We start from the raw sequence: 13,230 nt of genomic DNA on the forward strand, positions 1-13,230 counted from the left end.
ATGTGGGTGTGTATTTATTTATTTATTTGAGCCTGGGTTGATAAGAAAATAAAATCACAACCTCATGTGTCCACTGTACAGCTATTTCTCCCAGAAAGAAATTTTCATATTAAAAGCTGAAGATGAATCCGGCTTTCATTTTATATAAAGATTAAACTTCTAACCAGCAGTGCAGATTGCTGTTTTCTACACTGTCGTGTTACATTTAGACTTACGTTGATAAACCATGGACCTCTGGAGAACTGGGAGAACTCAAACACGCCCCCAGGATCATCGTTTTCCAAGATGACAAGCTCTCTACTAGTGAAGCCTACTTTCAGAATCTGATTCTCCATGTTACTCCTTAGAAAGTGATCATAAATAAAGAGAAGCAGATAAGCATCAAAACATTGTAGATTAAAGACACACAGCAGAAGATGAACTAAGTACAGATTTGATCTTTCTGTTCTTCTTTCAGTTGAGAGCTAAAGTTACATCAAACTCATAGAAAAGCTGTTGAAATCTTTGACACGGCACTTTATTGACTTTTTTAAGTTTATGGGGTTTTTTTAATCTAATTTGGGCATTTTAAAAACTAACAATACCTAAAAAGGTTCCGTATAAACTTCTTAATGCATTCCTTGTTTTTTCTGGAGCGCATTTATTATTAACTCCATATGTTGAGGCCCTACTGATTAAACCACTTTTAATAACAATGTCAGTCAAGTATGTGTGTGAATCTGTACAACTCCACAGGGGTGTCTGTTTATGTGTGTATGCTGAGAAAATTGGAGCCAAGTAAGCATAATGGGCGTTGCAAGGAAATGGAGTACAAAGAAGGATTTAAGCACTTCAAACAGCCTCGGCCAATGAGCTGCATGCATTAAAACACCATCTTTAAAAGGCTACATAATCAAGGCTGGTTAAATTAGCACAAAACACATACTCTCACGACAAAAAACTCTCTGTTTGATTACGTTTTTCACACCGTGGCAGTATTCCCTAATCTATTCCTACAGCCATCCCTTCCATCCCCCTCTACAAGCGCACGTATTCCCTTCCCAGACCAATACCCCAGAAATCCAGAAGTAGGCACTTGTCTCAAAAGAGAAAGACTTGATTCAAGTAACACAAAGACCCAGGTTCACTCCACTCTCCACTTACCCAAAGTACACTATAAAGTGTGCAGCCTCCACCCTGCAGGGGAGGAGTGGGAGGGAGAGAAAGCCACGGTTCTCATCAGAACACAGATCAGCAGATGTAGCAACCCCCAATGTCCGCCACAACAATACAGCAATACTGGCCTTTTAAAACTGCATATTTCTATTTCCAAATTATATATAGTATTATGCACAATGTTAAAAATGGCAAATTTCCCATTTTGGTAGATCTGAAAATCCAGATCTCTTTCTGATTTTTCATCAACACCAATCTCCCTTATCAAGGCTGTGAGACAGCAGGAGAGAAGGAGACTTTTATCAGATAATGGGAAGGCCAAACAGCAGAACAGAAAAGGTTATTTATCTGTCTCTGGACATGCAGGACTTGAGTATGTTGTCAGCCTTTTTAAGAGTTCAAGATTAAGCAAAGGATCAAAATTCTTGGAAATTTCAAATCGAACATAGCAACGTTTACGCACCTGTCCAGGGTGAGCAGCAAGGTTTCATTGACCTCAGGGATATTGTCAGCCATGATAGTAAGATTAATAAATGCATCGCTCTGCCTGGAAAGGAAGACAACAGAGCCATTAAATGGTGTCAGATCGTCAGCAGTTACATCCTTTCGATTGACTCCTATTGGCTGAAGACTCCAGAACACCACAGCCTGACCATCTGTCCCGTCACGCCGCAGAGGAAGGCTAACCTGCACAAAGCGTCATCAAAATAAACATAAGCAAATGCATAATACAACACATCCAAAACTACCTGTTTGTGTGTACTTTTGTTAAAAATAAACAACATATAAAAAAACCTCATATCTTACCATACTGGAATTGTTGTCCTCTGGTTCATAGAGCACTACTGTAGTGTTACTTGTAAAGCCAATTTCCCCGTTGGCAATGTCAGAGGTGACAGTCAACGTCAGATTAAGAGGCCCCCCAAACCTTGGGCTGTTCGAAGGAATTGATGGGGTGATATCAACCAGCTCCAGTTTATTCAACTGGAAACAGGGGGAATCTATCAGTTTACAGAAGCTGAAAAGCTAATACAATACTGATAGGATGTTACTGTGATGCCTTATTAATCAAAAGTAACGTTTCCTACAATCATTTTCTAAGAGTACCTTATACACTTTAACATGTGCACATCTTTCCTGTAAAGTTCCAAAGCTTCATATGTGTCACTAATTAGGATTCTATAGAACATCAAGAAGGGTTTTCTAGCACCTGTTCATTGCTTTAAGGGTTAGCTGTTTGTTTGGACAGTTGCGCAAGTCCCATAGAGCCATGCCAAACCTAAGTGCCAATGTAAAACTATTCACACATGCAGATGAGGCACTTAAACTTTGGATGACTGCAGTTTAGTCAAAAGTACTACCCCAAATGGAAGGAACAGATTTTCTTAAAATCACCAAGCAAAGTGATGCTGCTGAATTACAATTGTATACAAAATTTCTAATTACCTGAATAAAAAAATGTGCTCCATTTTGCAGAAAGGCATCATTTCGGATAGGCAGTATGAGATGGACTGTCCGTTGACGTGAAAACATCACCTTAACAGACCTGCTGACATTCAGAACCTGGTCTCGGGCCAGATTAGAATCTACTGGGCCTGCAGGAATGTAGAGGGCAGTGAGGGTCATGGAGACATTACCCAGTAAGCCACCATCTCTAACAAAGTTTAGAGAGAGGAATCGTCCCTGGGGTTGGCTCTGGATGCTCTGTTCTTTGGTTGGGTTAAACCGAAAAAGTCCATAGACATCATCGCTATCTTGAATGTAAAACACCATCTTGGGAGAAAATTAAGAAAGAAAAAATACAATTAATTAATCAGACTAAAAAATATCTGATATATTAATAAATGAACAAACACAAACAATTTCTATACTGCATTTATTGCACAATATGTTTCCCTTCTTACTCTAAATCATAGGTAGGCAAACTGGTTGTTATAAAATCAATTTGAGGAAATCAGGAAAATACCCCAATTTGATCAAAAGAACTGGATGAAGATCCTTGGTAAGACATTGTTTAATGATCAGCCCCTGAATAAATTCAACTGTCAATCCCTCATGTAATACTGTCTGTGAATTTATGTTTTCAGCCCCCCTGCAACATTCTGGTTTTCAACCTTTACAGTGGTGTCGAGTTCCTCTCTGTTTCATGTAACCCTGCACACTTTGCCTTACAGCTGTCATTATATGGTAAAGCTGCGTAGAGAGCAGCTGAAACACCCATACACAAATTCCATATGAGTCAAAACATAAAGCTACATTTAGATAGCAGGAGAAAAAAGTATTTTTGCAAGCTTGTCCAGACATGTGTAACTAGAACTGCCTTGGAACATGTTTAAGGCCAAAATATCAATTTAGTCTCATCAAAATGACTAGCAACATAATCTCTGAGTCAGCAAAATATCTACTTCTGTCTGGCAAAACAGAATTTGTTTTCTGAGTGAGTTTAGAAGTATGAAACCTTTAATAAATACAGTATTATTTACAGGACGTTAAAGTTACCACCATAGACTTTTAGGCTTAAGATTATTTGTGTCCCAGGACCCCTGTCTGATTTAGAAAATGATTTTTATTTAACTAACAAAATGATTTCTTATTGGAAATGACACTCAATATACATGAAAGGGAAATGGTTGAGTGGTATTATTTTAAAAAAATAACAGTTTTTGAAAATACAAAGCTGGTGCCTTTTGGGCCATAATTGTTTTTGTGTAACTAAAATTGTATCATATTTATAAGAAGACAACAAATGATAGAGGGAGACTGGGACAGGAAAGACATTACATGAGTGACTGTAGTAAACCAGAGCCACAGGCTAACTTTGGAAAGGTATTCTCTTTAATTATCTCAGCTCACAGGCGTTAGAGTAGTTTCCATGACTGTTGAACCACGGCACATATATTATCCTGGAACGATCGTCCAATCTGCAGCTCACTACAGTGAGTATCTATTTAGCTTTATGACTTCTAGGTCATCATCAATTATTATTAAAGCTCTATGTTTATTCTTAAACACTTTGAGTTGCCCAGAGGGTGAACAGGCCTCTCATTCTTTTAGCTCGAAAATGAATTTCTGATGTGTTTTTGTATGTGACATGTTGAAAATAAACTCGACTTTGATCTGCCCACTGCTTTCACGCATAGCCAAGAAGCTTGGACAAAGATGGAAGCAATAAAAGCCTGTCACTACTTCACCCATGCTTAAAAAAGAAAACACAGCGTTTCACCCCACATGCAGAGCATGCCTGCTGTTTCCGCTTTGTTTTGATTTAGCCACATTAAGGGAACACCCACAGAGCACAGTAACCCACCAAGGGGTCGACTCCTGCTCCATGTGCCAAGTTTGCATCTGTAGCTCACAGTAGGTCACACACACATGCATACCATATGGAGGTCTCTCCCAACAAGTGCAGTGTGTAGTTTTTTCTCTCATAGCCATAAAGCAAAAACAGTGCTCACCTCCATAGGTTCGTCAATTTCTGCATTTCCAGTAACAGAGTTGGGCAGCAGTTTCAGAACAAAGGCCTCCGCCTCTTCGGGTTGGTCATCAGCTACTATGTTTATTGAAATCACAGCTGTCACCTGACCGGCAACAAATTTCACAGTTCCAAACTGGGGCATCAAGTCATCCAACACTAGCGAGGGATCGCTGGAGTTCCTGGTGATTATCCAGTTTGCAGACACATTACCGTAGCTTCCTCCATTTCGAACTATGATAATTCCATCAAATCTGGAAAACCCAGTTAAATATATGTAGTTAAATTAGGTTACGTGCAAGTATCACATGCAAATACAACAACTTTAATTACTTTTGTGTCAGGTCTTCATTGATGACGATGGGCTGATGGAGTGCAGCGCTGCTAATTGACAAGACTCCATAAGGCTTGTCATTGGGCTCTATGGTCACCATCACTGCATTGGGTGGTACTAGCACAGCGTCTCCTCTGATGGTGTCCTCTAGCAGAACAACGTGGAAGGATTCTGCAATTTCTGGTACATTATCATCGCTGATGTTGAACAAAAGTCTGGCTCTGAAGACCAGTGGAGGGAACGTGATGGTTCTGACTGGCTGCAGGTCCAGGAAATCCACACCTGGAGTTGCGCTGCCCACTCCCTCACCACTCACCACCATGTAATCCACAGACACCTGAAAAAACAGTGTAGCGGCTTTATATTCATGTGACTCAATCTTCATCTTCTTCAAGAATAAAATAATATTAATCTATATGTTACTTTGTAACATATAGAGAGTAACATTTTATGTGTGGCCTAAAATTAGCATTAAAAACATCCAAAACAAAATGTTAATGGGATAAGTGAACACAACCTCAGTGTCAACAGAGCCGATAAGTGGCCCATCGTCAGTCAGTCGACCACGGGTCACATTGAGGCCAATGATGGCTGCAGATTCTGATACGGCCATGACAGAGAGGGAGAAGCGCAGGGGGCTGTCATTTCGCCGGATTCTCAGCTGGACACTGCTGGCGTTGGGGCTAAGAAGGGCTCCACCTGCCACACCCGTTAGCCTCACTGTAAACACTTCATCATTCTCAGGGATCTAATCAACAGAGAATGAAAGGGACATTTTACTTAGATACCTTATATTCCTCTTTGCCATATTGCAACCACAAACTTTAATTAGTTTTGTTGGATGATGGACAAACAGGGCTGCACAATGGCGCAGTAGGTAGCACTGTTGCCTTGCAGCAAGTAAGGTCCTGGGTTCGATTCCCAGCCCGGGGTCTTTCTGCGTAGAGTTTGCATGTTCTCCTTGTGCATGTGTGGTTTCTCTCCGGGTTCTCCGGATTCCTCCCACCGTCCAAAAACATGACTGTTAGGTAAATTTCTCTCTAAATTCTCCCTAGGTTGTACAGTACATGGTTGTTTGTCCTGTCTGTCTCTGTGTTGCCCTGGACAGACTGGCGACCTGTCCAGGTTGTACCCCGCGCTTCTCGCCCAGAACGTTAGCTGGAGATAGGCACCAGCACCCCTCCTGACCCCACTAGGGACAAGGGTGTTAGAAAACGGATGGATAGACAAACAGGAAAAATCTAAAAAAGAGTGCCATGGATTTTTATTTAGTCCTTTTTACTCTGAGACATGAGAAAGTCTCGGGTTTAATTCCAAATCCCTTGCCACATGTTCAATGTGCCTGTGGGTAAGACACTTAAAGATACAGTATGTAACTTTTTTTTTAAAATATGTGTTTTACATATTTGTCACCATGTTAAAAACAATCAATCAAAACCTGGAGGAGTGTCTATGTGCTGTCAATCAACCTCAGGCATGTACTGCTAAATGTGATAATCATGGAGAAACAACTTGTCGTTCCAGAAAAAAACGTTTATCTGCCATCGTCGGTGGCCATGCTGAAATAATTTTGAATTTGAACATTAGAGATTCTAATTAATACCTGATCATCCTGAATGGCGATAGTGAAGTGAGCAGCAGCCTGTCCTACAGGGATTATGATGCTGCCCCTGTCTGGAGCAACATCCTCAATAGCAGCATTGGGACCATCAGAGATCTAGAAGGACATGGACAGAAAGAGTCACAATGATTTCTATACTTTGTCATTCTCAAAAATATATTTGAAAAGCACTCCCACCTCAAAGTTCACAGTGACAGTCCCATAAGTTCCTTTTTCTCTAATTAAAGTGAAAGGCACATTCCTTCTTCTGGACTCATCAACAACAATCTCTTGAGTCTGAACAAAAGGAAAGGCAAAAAGAACCACAATCATGTACGCTCAAAGGCATTTTAGAGGAATAGAATATTAATAGAACAAAATAAAGCAACCAAATTATGAGCAAATTGTGTTAAGCTTCAGGTCTCGCATTCATATCTTTATAATGATTCATTTGCTAAAGGAATGGAGTAAAATACATAATTATGCTGTTCTTACAGAGTTAAAGGCAATTATTCCAAAGGCATTGTCATTGGACAGGATGGTGATGGTTGCCTTGTTTGGTGTTCCCAGTGTCACACCATTAGAGGAACTCTGGAAAAAGAGACAATCAAATAGCTTTTTTTAAAATGGGCAAATGTACAGTATTTATGTTCATTCTCTTTAACCCCAGTTCCCCAAACACTTTATCCAGACAGTCAATGCTCATGAGAAAGGCCAGTGTGTCTGTCTTATCTGCTGTCTTTGCTTAATTCCAGTACACCCACTGAGTAGCCCTGGTGAGACAGCACAAAGACAGGAAAGTGCTGGTTTCTGCCCAGCTGCTCAGTCAGGTTATCTCTCTGCGGGGTACCTTTTTAAGACTTGCACTGTGCTCTGTCAATTGGCACTAAACCCTAGCACACTTAAAGTTTCAGCATACCGGTACTTGAAATTAAATTAGGATTTTATGGATCTTGAATGCAACTTGGGCTTCTATAAAATGTCAGCAGTACCACAGGTTGATTACCTCCATGCCACATCATTTTAATGTAGTGATTCAGGTAGCCCAAAATGAGCACTGAGTGCAGTTAGCAATGTAAATAAAAATATTTTTCAGTATTTCGAGATTAAAAAATTTGTACTTTGTAATATCTGGGAAAATACTCTATGAAATGATCCTTTAAAGTATACCACTCTGTTTGAAATGATTCTAATAAGTAAGTTTCTTATTTTTTTCTTTTTTTTAAAGAAATACGGTAAATTAATATTTTTAAGATTTTAAAGATGTGCCTGTAAAATTTCTTTGTCACATTCACAAATCATGTAAAGCAGATTTAGAACAAATATTCAACCTCTTATTCATCCTTCTCCACAAACAAACATGCAACAGTGCTTTCATTCAGATTGTTATGCCTTGTTGAAAGTCAACTCACAGTTTCAGACCCACTCCATGGCTGAAACTGTTCACACACGTCTTTCTTTAAACATCTAGATCCTCAAAGATGAAAAGTCACAGAGGCACAGATTTCCATCCTAGAGGCCAAGCTTTGTTTACCTTCATTGTACAACCAACTGCATGTTCTTTAATTTATTGCATCTGTCTGGCTTCTTTACTATCATGTGTCAACCAAAGTCAGACTAACATTTTCTGTTAAAACAGATTTCACTGTCAGGAATGATGGATGAAACCCAATCAGCCCTTTATTTCTCACTTTTGCTTGATCTATGACACCCATGGTGCCACACATTCATTCTCCTGACAGCCCATCAGTAAGATGATAGGCAACCATTTGGCTTGAGCTTTGTCCCTGCTGTAGTGTAAACAGAGTGGGCCTCATCTGTTCTTTGACTTGTGCTTCTGGACTTTAACAAAACTTTACTGAATACTCCAATTAAAGAATGATGTGAAAAAAAATTTTATGCAGCCAGCTGTTCAAACCTGAACAGCCTACACATTGATGCACCGCTTTAACAATTACTGATTTACAATGATCTTTTAGCGTCTTTCACTGAGGGGGATGACACCAACTCATCAATCAAGCTTGATAGCAAAAGCCTGCATAAAACCATGGAGATCGTCTCTAGGAAAAAGGATCCCATACTGTGATGAGACTTTGCAGCATATATTACCAGAAAAAAAAACAAAAAAACTTTAAGAATTTGAAGCTCAGCTAAACATAAAAAAAATACACTTTCGGAAGCAATCAATCAAACTGATGAACAGTCTCAGTGTAACTAGAACGCAAAGTACTGTGCTGTGTCTTACTGGGGGTTTTTTTTTCATGTAATTGTTTTGGAGATGTGTAAAAATCCCATGGTCTGAGGTTCCCAACTCTGCAACGCTATATTGCACAAGTAACTCACTGCTTTAAAAGTTACATAAACACTACTCAAATGTACCCTCAAGGATCAGTTTATATCATTACTTAATCTCATACTATGCTATGCAGATGGTCTGTCTGCGTTGATGAAGATTTACTTACATCTGCATGCTTAAAGTTTGAAGCAGCTCTTACTAATGACCTACCCTCTGATTAATTTAGCTGATCACACATCTTGGTGGCAGTTGAAGATTGTGCATAGAGCCCTGACCTTTGATCTTCCAGTTTTCACTTGCTCTTTATATGTGGAAAATCCATCTAATGGGATGGTGAGGTCATTGGAAAAGTTACACTGCCCTGACACAGATGGACAGAGTGAAATTTTCACCATGCATTACAAAACACATGCACTCTTCACACTACCTGCCCAACACACACACCCACACTTGCAGCCTGGGTCCTTACACATCTAAAACTCAGATATGAGAAAGGTGACTAAGAAACGGCACCACTAAGACCAAATAAAGGAAAAAATAGTTTGTGTGACAAAACTTATAACTCCAGACATACGAAAAGTGGGAAATATGAAGAGGAAAATGCATTAGACCAGTGGTTCCCAAAGCTGGTCCTAAAGTACCCCAGCCCTGCATGTTTCAGGTGCCAATTTTGTTTCCAAACACCTGACTTAAATGAATGAGTGATTAACAAGTATGTTAATCACCTCTTCTGGAGGCTACAGAGGAGGTGATGTAAGCATTTGAATCAGGTATGCTGAAACAGGGGTACTTGCAGGGCAGGGGTACTTGAGAACCAAGGTTGGGAACCACTGTGTTAGACGAATAAAATAATAGCTTTCACATCGGAAAAGAGATAGTAATAATAAAAAGAAAAGTACATTTTTTATTAATATATACAAGTTAAACTTGATGACAAACAGGGTGTTTACCTGTAGTTTAAGGTTGAAGGTAAATGTCTCATCTGCTTCAGGCAGGTCATCATCTTTCACAGCAATGAAAATGGTCTTACTGGACTCAGTAGACAGAAGGAAGGCTGCAGCATTAACGGCTTCAAAGTCACCAGTGTCTACTCCCTCTAGCTGAACACAAGTTATCAAAAGAACAAATTGTCACTATATTTTCAAGATTAAATTTAAGGTTACAAATTACAAGAGGAAGGAGTACCACAAAAACATATCAATAGAACAAAAAGAAAATGGCTGAGAAAATGTTGTAAAGTTAATGTAAGTGTAAAGTTTTAAAAAGTGCAGTGATATTATATAACAAAGAAAATGTAAAAATTACGGATTAATCTTCAAGGTTTAAAAAAGTTGTGGTTTCATAGCCATAAAAATGATTCAAGTCACAAGGAGGACTGCTTAACATGCTTCTAATAAGATGGTGAATCGGTAGGAATAATTGCTGTACTTCTGTTTCAAATAAAAGCAGTCAGATAGCATTATACAGTTGTAATTTTGTGTGACTAGACTGAGACTTCTGTATTTTAGCTCATGCTAACACTAAGAATCTTGCACTGGTCCATGCATATTTTTGTTAGGCATGATGACAAAATGTTCTAAACATGTCCAAAAGCACACACAGTAATGTGCATGTTTCAAAAATAACGTAGGGATATTGGGAAATGCAGGAATCCCCTCTTCAATCTGCATTGGATGGCTGCCTTAGCTGTCCAGATGCAGAGAAAGAGAAGCTGAAAATTAGCTTCCTTCATGTGGTTCAAATAACATCCATCAAAACATTCCTTACAACTATAATTTCTGCACAATCACATTGATTTCTTGACAAAAAATATATAATCCTGTCCTTGACTGAATTGAAAAACATTAAGTCTCACATGTTCTGAAAGATTCATAAGAAGGAGATACAGTATATCTGAATAAAGACAGAATAATTGCATGAAAGGCAGCAGGATTTCCTGGGATGAAAAATGTAACTACAATGAAACAAAGGTGATATACTAGACCTACAAGAACCAAAGCTGTCACGTTGATAGGGTCTCCCAACCTCTCCACAACCAGTCGGACCACAGATGTGCTGGTTTCGTTGACAATAAAGTCCGTCTGCCCCAAAAAACGCAATGTGGCTGATTCACACGAGGTGCCAGGGATGGACAAAGCCAGAATCAACCCAGCTAGCAGGAGGACAGGGAGCATTCCTGCAAAAAGAGGAAGCAAATAAATATTTTATACAGAAAGAATGATACACATAGTAAAATTTGCTGTTTACTGCTGATTTGTATTTTAAAAATGTTATATTTATATTCAAATACAATGACACTACAAAATTTAATCTACAGCCAGTGGAAACAGGACATATGTAGATTGTACATCTAAAATTATCTTATTTTTACTGGCTGCTAAAGAGCAAATATGATAATTTTTGCAACTTTTCCTCTTAAGATGTGTTTAGGATTACAGCTCACAGTCATAAAATTGAGAAATGTATATGTAAAAAAAAAAAACAATAGACAGGAATATCCACAGCTCAAAGTTGTGAAAAAGCAAATACACTGCATTTGAAAAAAGCATTAGTAAAATTTCCAGCTGGAATTTGAATTTATGAGGTGAAAAGTTTCATGATGGTTTATCTTGCGAGGAAGAGGTCAGGGGAAGTTTTATCTGAGAGCAGTGGCATGGGAACTTAACAAATCAGTACCATTTAGCAGTATTTAGATATGCTCCCTGATGAGCCCAAATTACTGTTACCAAATTACAGTTCACCACAGTGTAGAATAACAATTTCTAGTCCAGTTCTGATCAGTATTGTTACAGGCATCAGTACTACAATATGTCCAATATGTTCAAGCCAGCATTATCATACCATATATTAAATTTATGATACATGAATTGATTGTACATGAGTCACATTTCTCCCCATAATCAACCCTTGTTTTATTTGTGGGAGGACAACAACCCTACAGTAATAATGTAGATGGAAAGTTTTATTCTGAGGACCCATGTGCCATGCCATTCAAACTTTTGTTTGTCTTCAACTAGTTTTCTCTCCACGTTTTCTGGCACTACAATGCTACATCAAGCTAAAATAGTCAGACCACATTTGCAATCAAATGTTCTCTCTTTCACTTGGCTCAGAAGTAAAGAAAAATCAATGCTGAGGAGAATTGGCTTTGAATTTTTTTCTAACAATGAGATTCATGGACTTCAGTAGATGGTTCACCCTGACACAATATGCATAAAAAATAAAAGCCATGCTAAAAACATTTTTACTAGATCAACCTTATGCTCACAAACACCTCCTCCAATCAGTCTGTTTATCTGACTGCTGACTCTTCATTCACTTGAAAATTTCCCATTAAAAAAGTGGAGGTTTCCTGGTGGTGTGGTAGCAGACATGACGTCACAAGCCATAAATGGAAATGCATATTAGGTTTGGAGGACGTGTCTCTAAAGTTTCTTATTGTGTCATAAATGTGTGTTTTTGAAATACCCATCCACTTTGATAAGAAGAGATTGTCTGATTGATTTGTTTCAGGCTTTCTTAAATATTTTTGTATGAAGCATTTCTTAGCTCTCTCAGCCAGAATAATCCTAAAGCTGGATGAAGCCTCAGAGGCAGTTGTCATGGTTAACACAACAAAACATCACAGCGTGACAAGCGAGGTGGAGCCAGTTTGAAGCTTAACTGGACTCGTGATCGTTCCCTTCCTTCCCGCGTCTTACCCATCCCATTCATAATGCACACCGCACAGCTTCACCAACAGCAAAAACACAGAAGGTCTTTCAAAGTCTATTTACTCTTAATTACAAGGTTTGACATCAACATCAGCAGCTAGGGTTGATGAAGTCATGCTAGTTGGTTATTTTAAAAAAAACACCCAAAAAAACGCAGAAATACCTAAATGACTAAAATATCCAATTATTCAAATTTTCCATTCCAGTTGTTTTACATCTGAGTTACTCTTAGTTTCAGTTTGTGTTTAGATGAAAAGGCATTAACAGTACAAGAATAATATGTAGCTATTAAACACTTAGTTACGGATGAGGCAAAGAAAGAGCTTATTACGGATGTGAGTGTTTCGCGGTGCCTAGCTGAAGTCAAGGGCATGCGTGTGTGTGCGTGGGAGGGTGTGCGTGGGTGTGTGTGTGTGTGTGTGCGTCTGCGTGTGTGCTTGTGTCACGTCCCAGCCACAGCACTGTAGAGATTGCTGGAAAATCCATCAAAAAAGGATTTAGACTGGTGGTTAGTGGGGACGGGTGGAGGGTGAGTGGAACAGAGGTGAGTGTGTTGCTGGACAAAAAGGAGCCAGGGTCGAGAAAATCCGGTTATTTGCCCTGCTTGTCCCAATTGTGGGACTGAGAAAATTTCTTAATTCACAAGCCTGATTGAAATGT

The 13,230-nt window shown here is 39.0% G+C and overlaps 1 protein-coding gene across 1 annotated transcript in view; it reads right to left on the bottom strand.

Moving 5' to 3' along the window:
* adgrv1 (adhesion G protein-coupled receptor V1) overlaps positions 1–13,230 on the bottom strand; it is a 114,906-nt gene that overhangs the window by 88,153 nt on the left and 13,523 nt on the right. The window contains 12 exon segments of the mRNA XM_032579062.1: positions 216–342; positions 1,619–1,842; positions 1,963–2,139; positions 2,602–2,928; positions 4,611–4,881; positions 4,961–5,298; positions 5,479–5,709; positions 6,565–6,678; positions 6,760–6,858; positions 7,057–7,152; positions 9,808–9,957; positions 10,846–11,033. Of these exon segments, the coding sequence (XP_032434953.1) occupies positions 216–342; positions 1,619–1,842; positions 1,963–2,139; positions 2,602–2,928; positions 4,611–4,881; positions 4,961–5,298; positions 5,479–5,709; positions 6,565–6,678; positions 6,760–6,858; positions 7,057–7,152; positions 9,808–9,957; positions 10,846–11,031 (2,340 nt within the window). The 5' untranslated portion in view covers positions 11,032–11,033.

This window comes from Xiphophorus hellerii, chromosome 12 (assembly GCF_003331165.1).
Source record: "Xiphophorus hellerii strain 12219 chromosome 12, Xiphophorus_hellerii-4.1, whole genome shotgun sequence".
Lineage (NCBI taxonomy): Eukaryota > Metazoa > Chordata > Actinopteri > Cyprinodontiformes > Poeciliidae > Xiphophorus > Xiphophorus hellerii.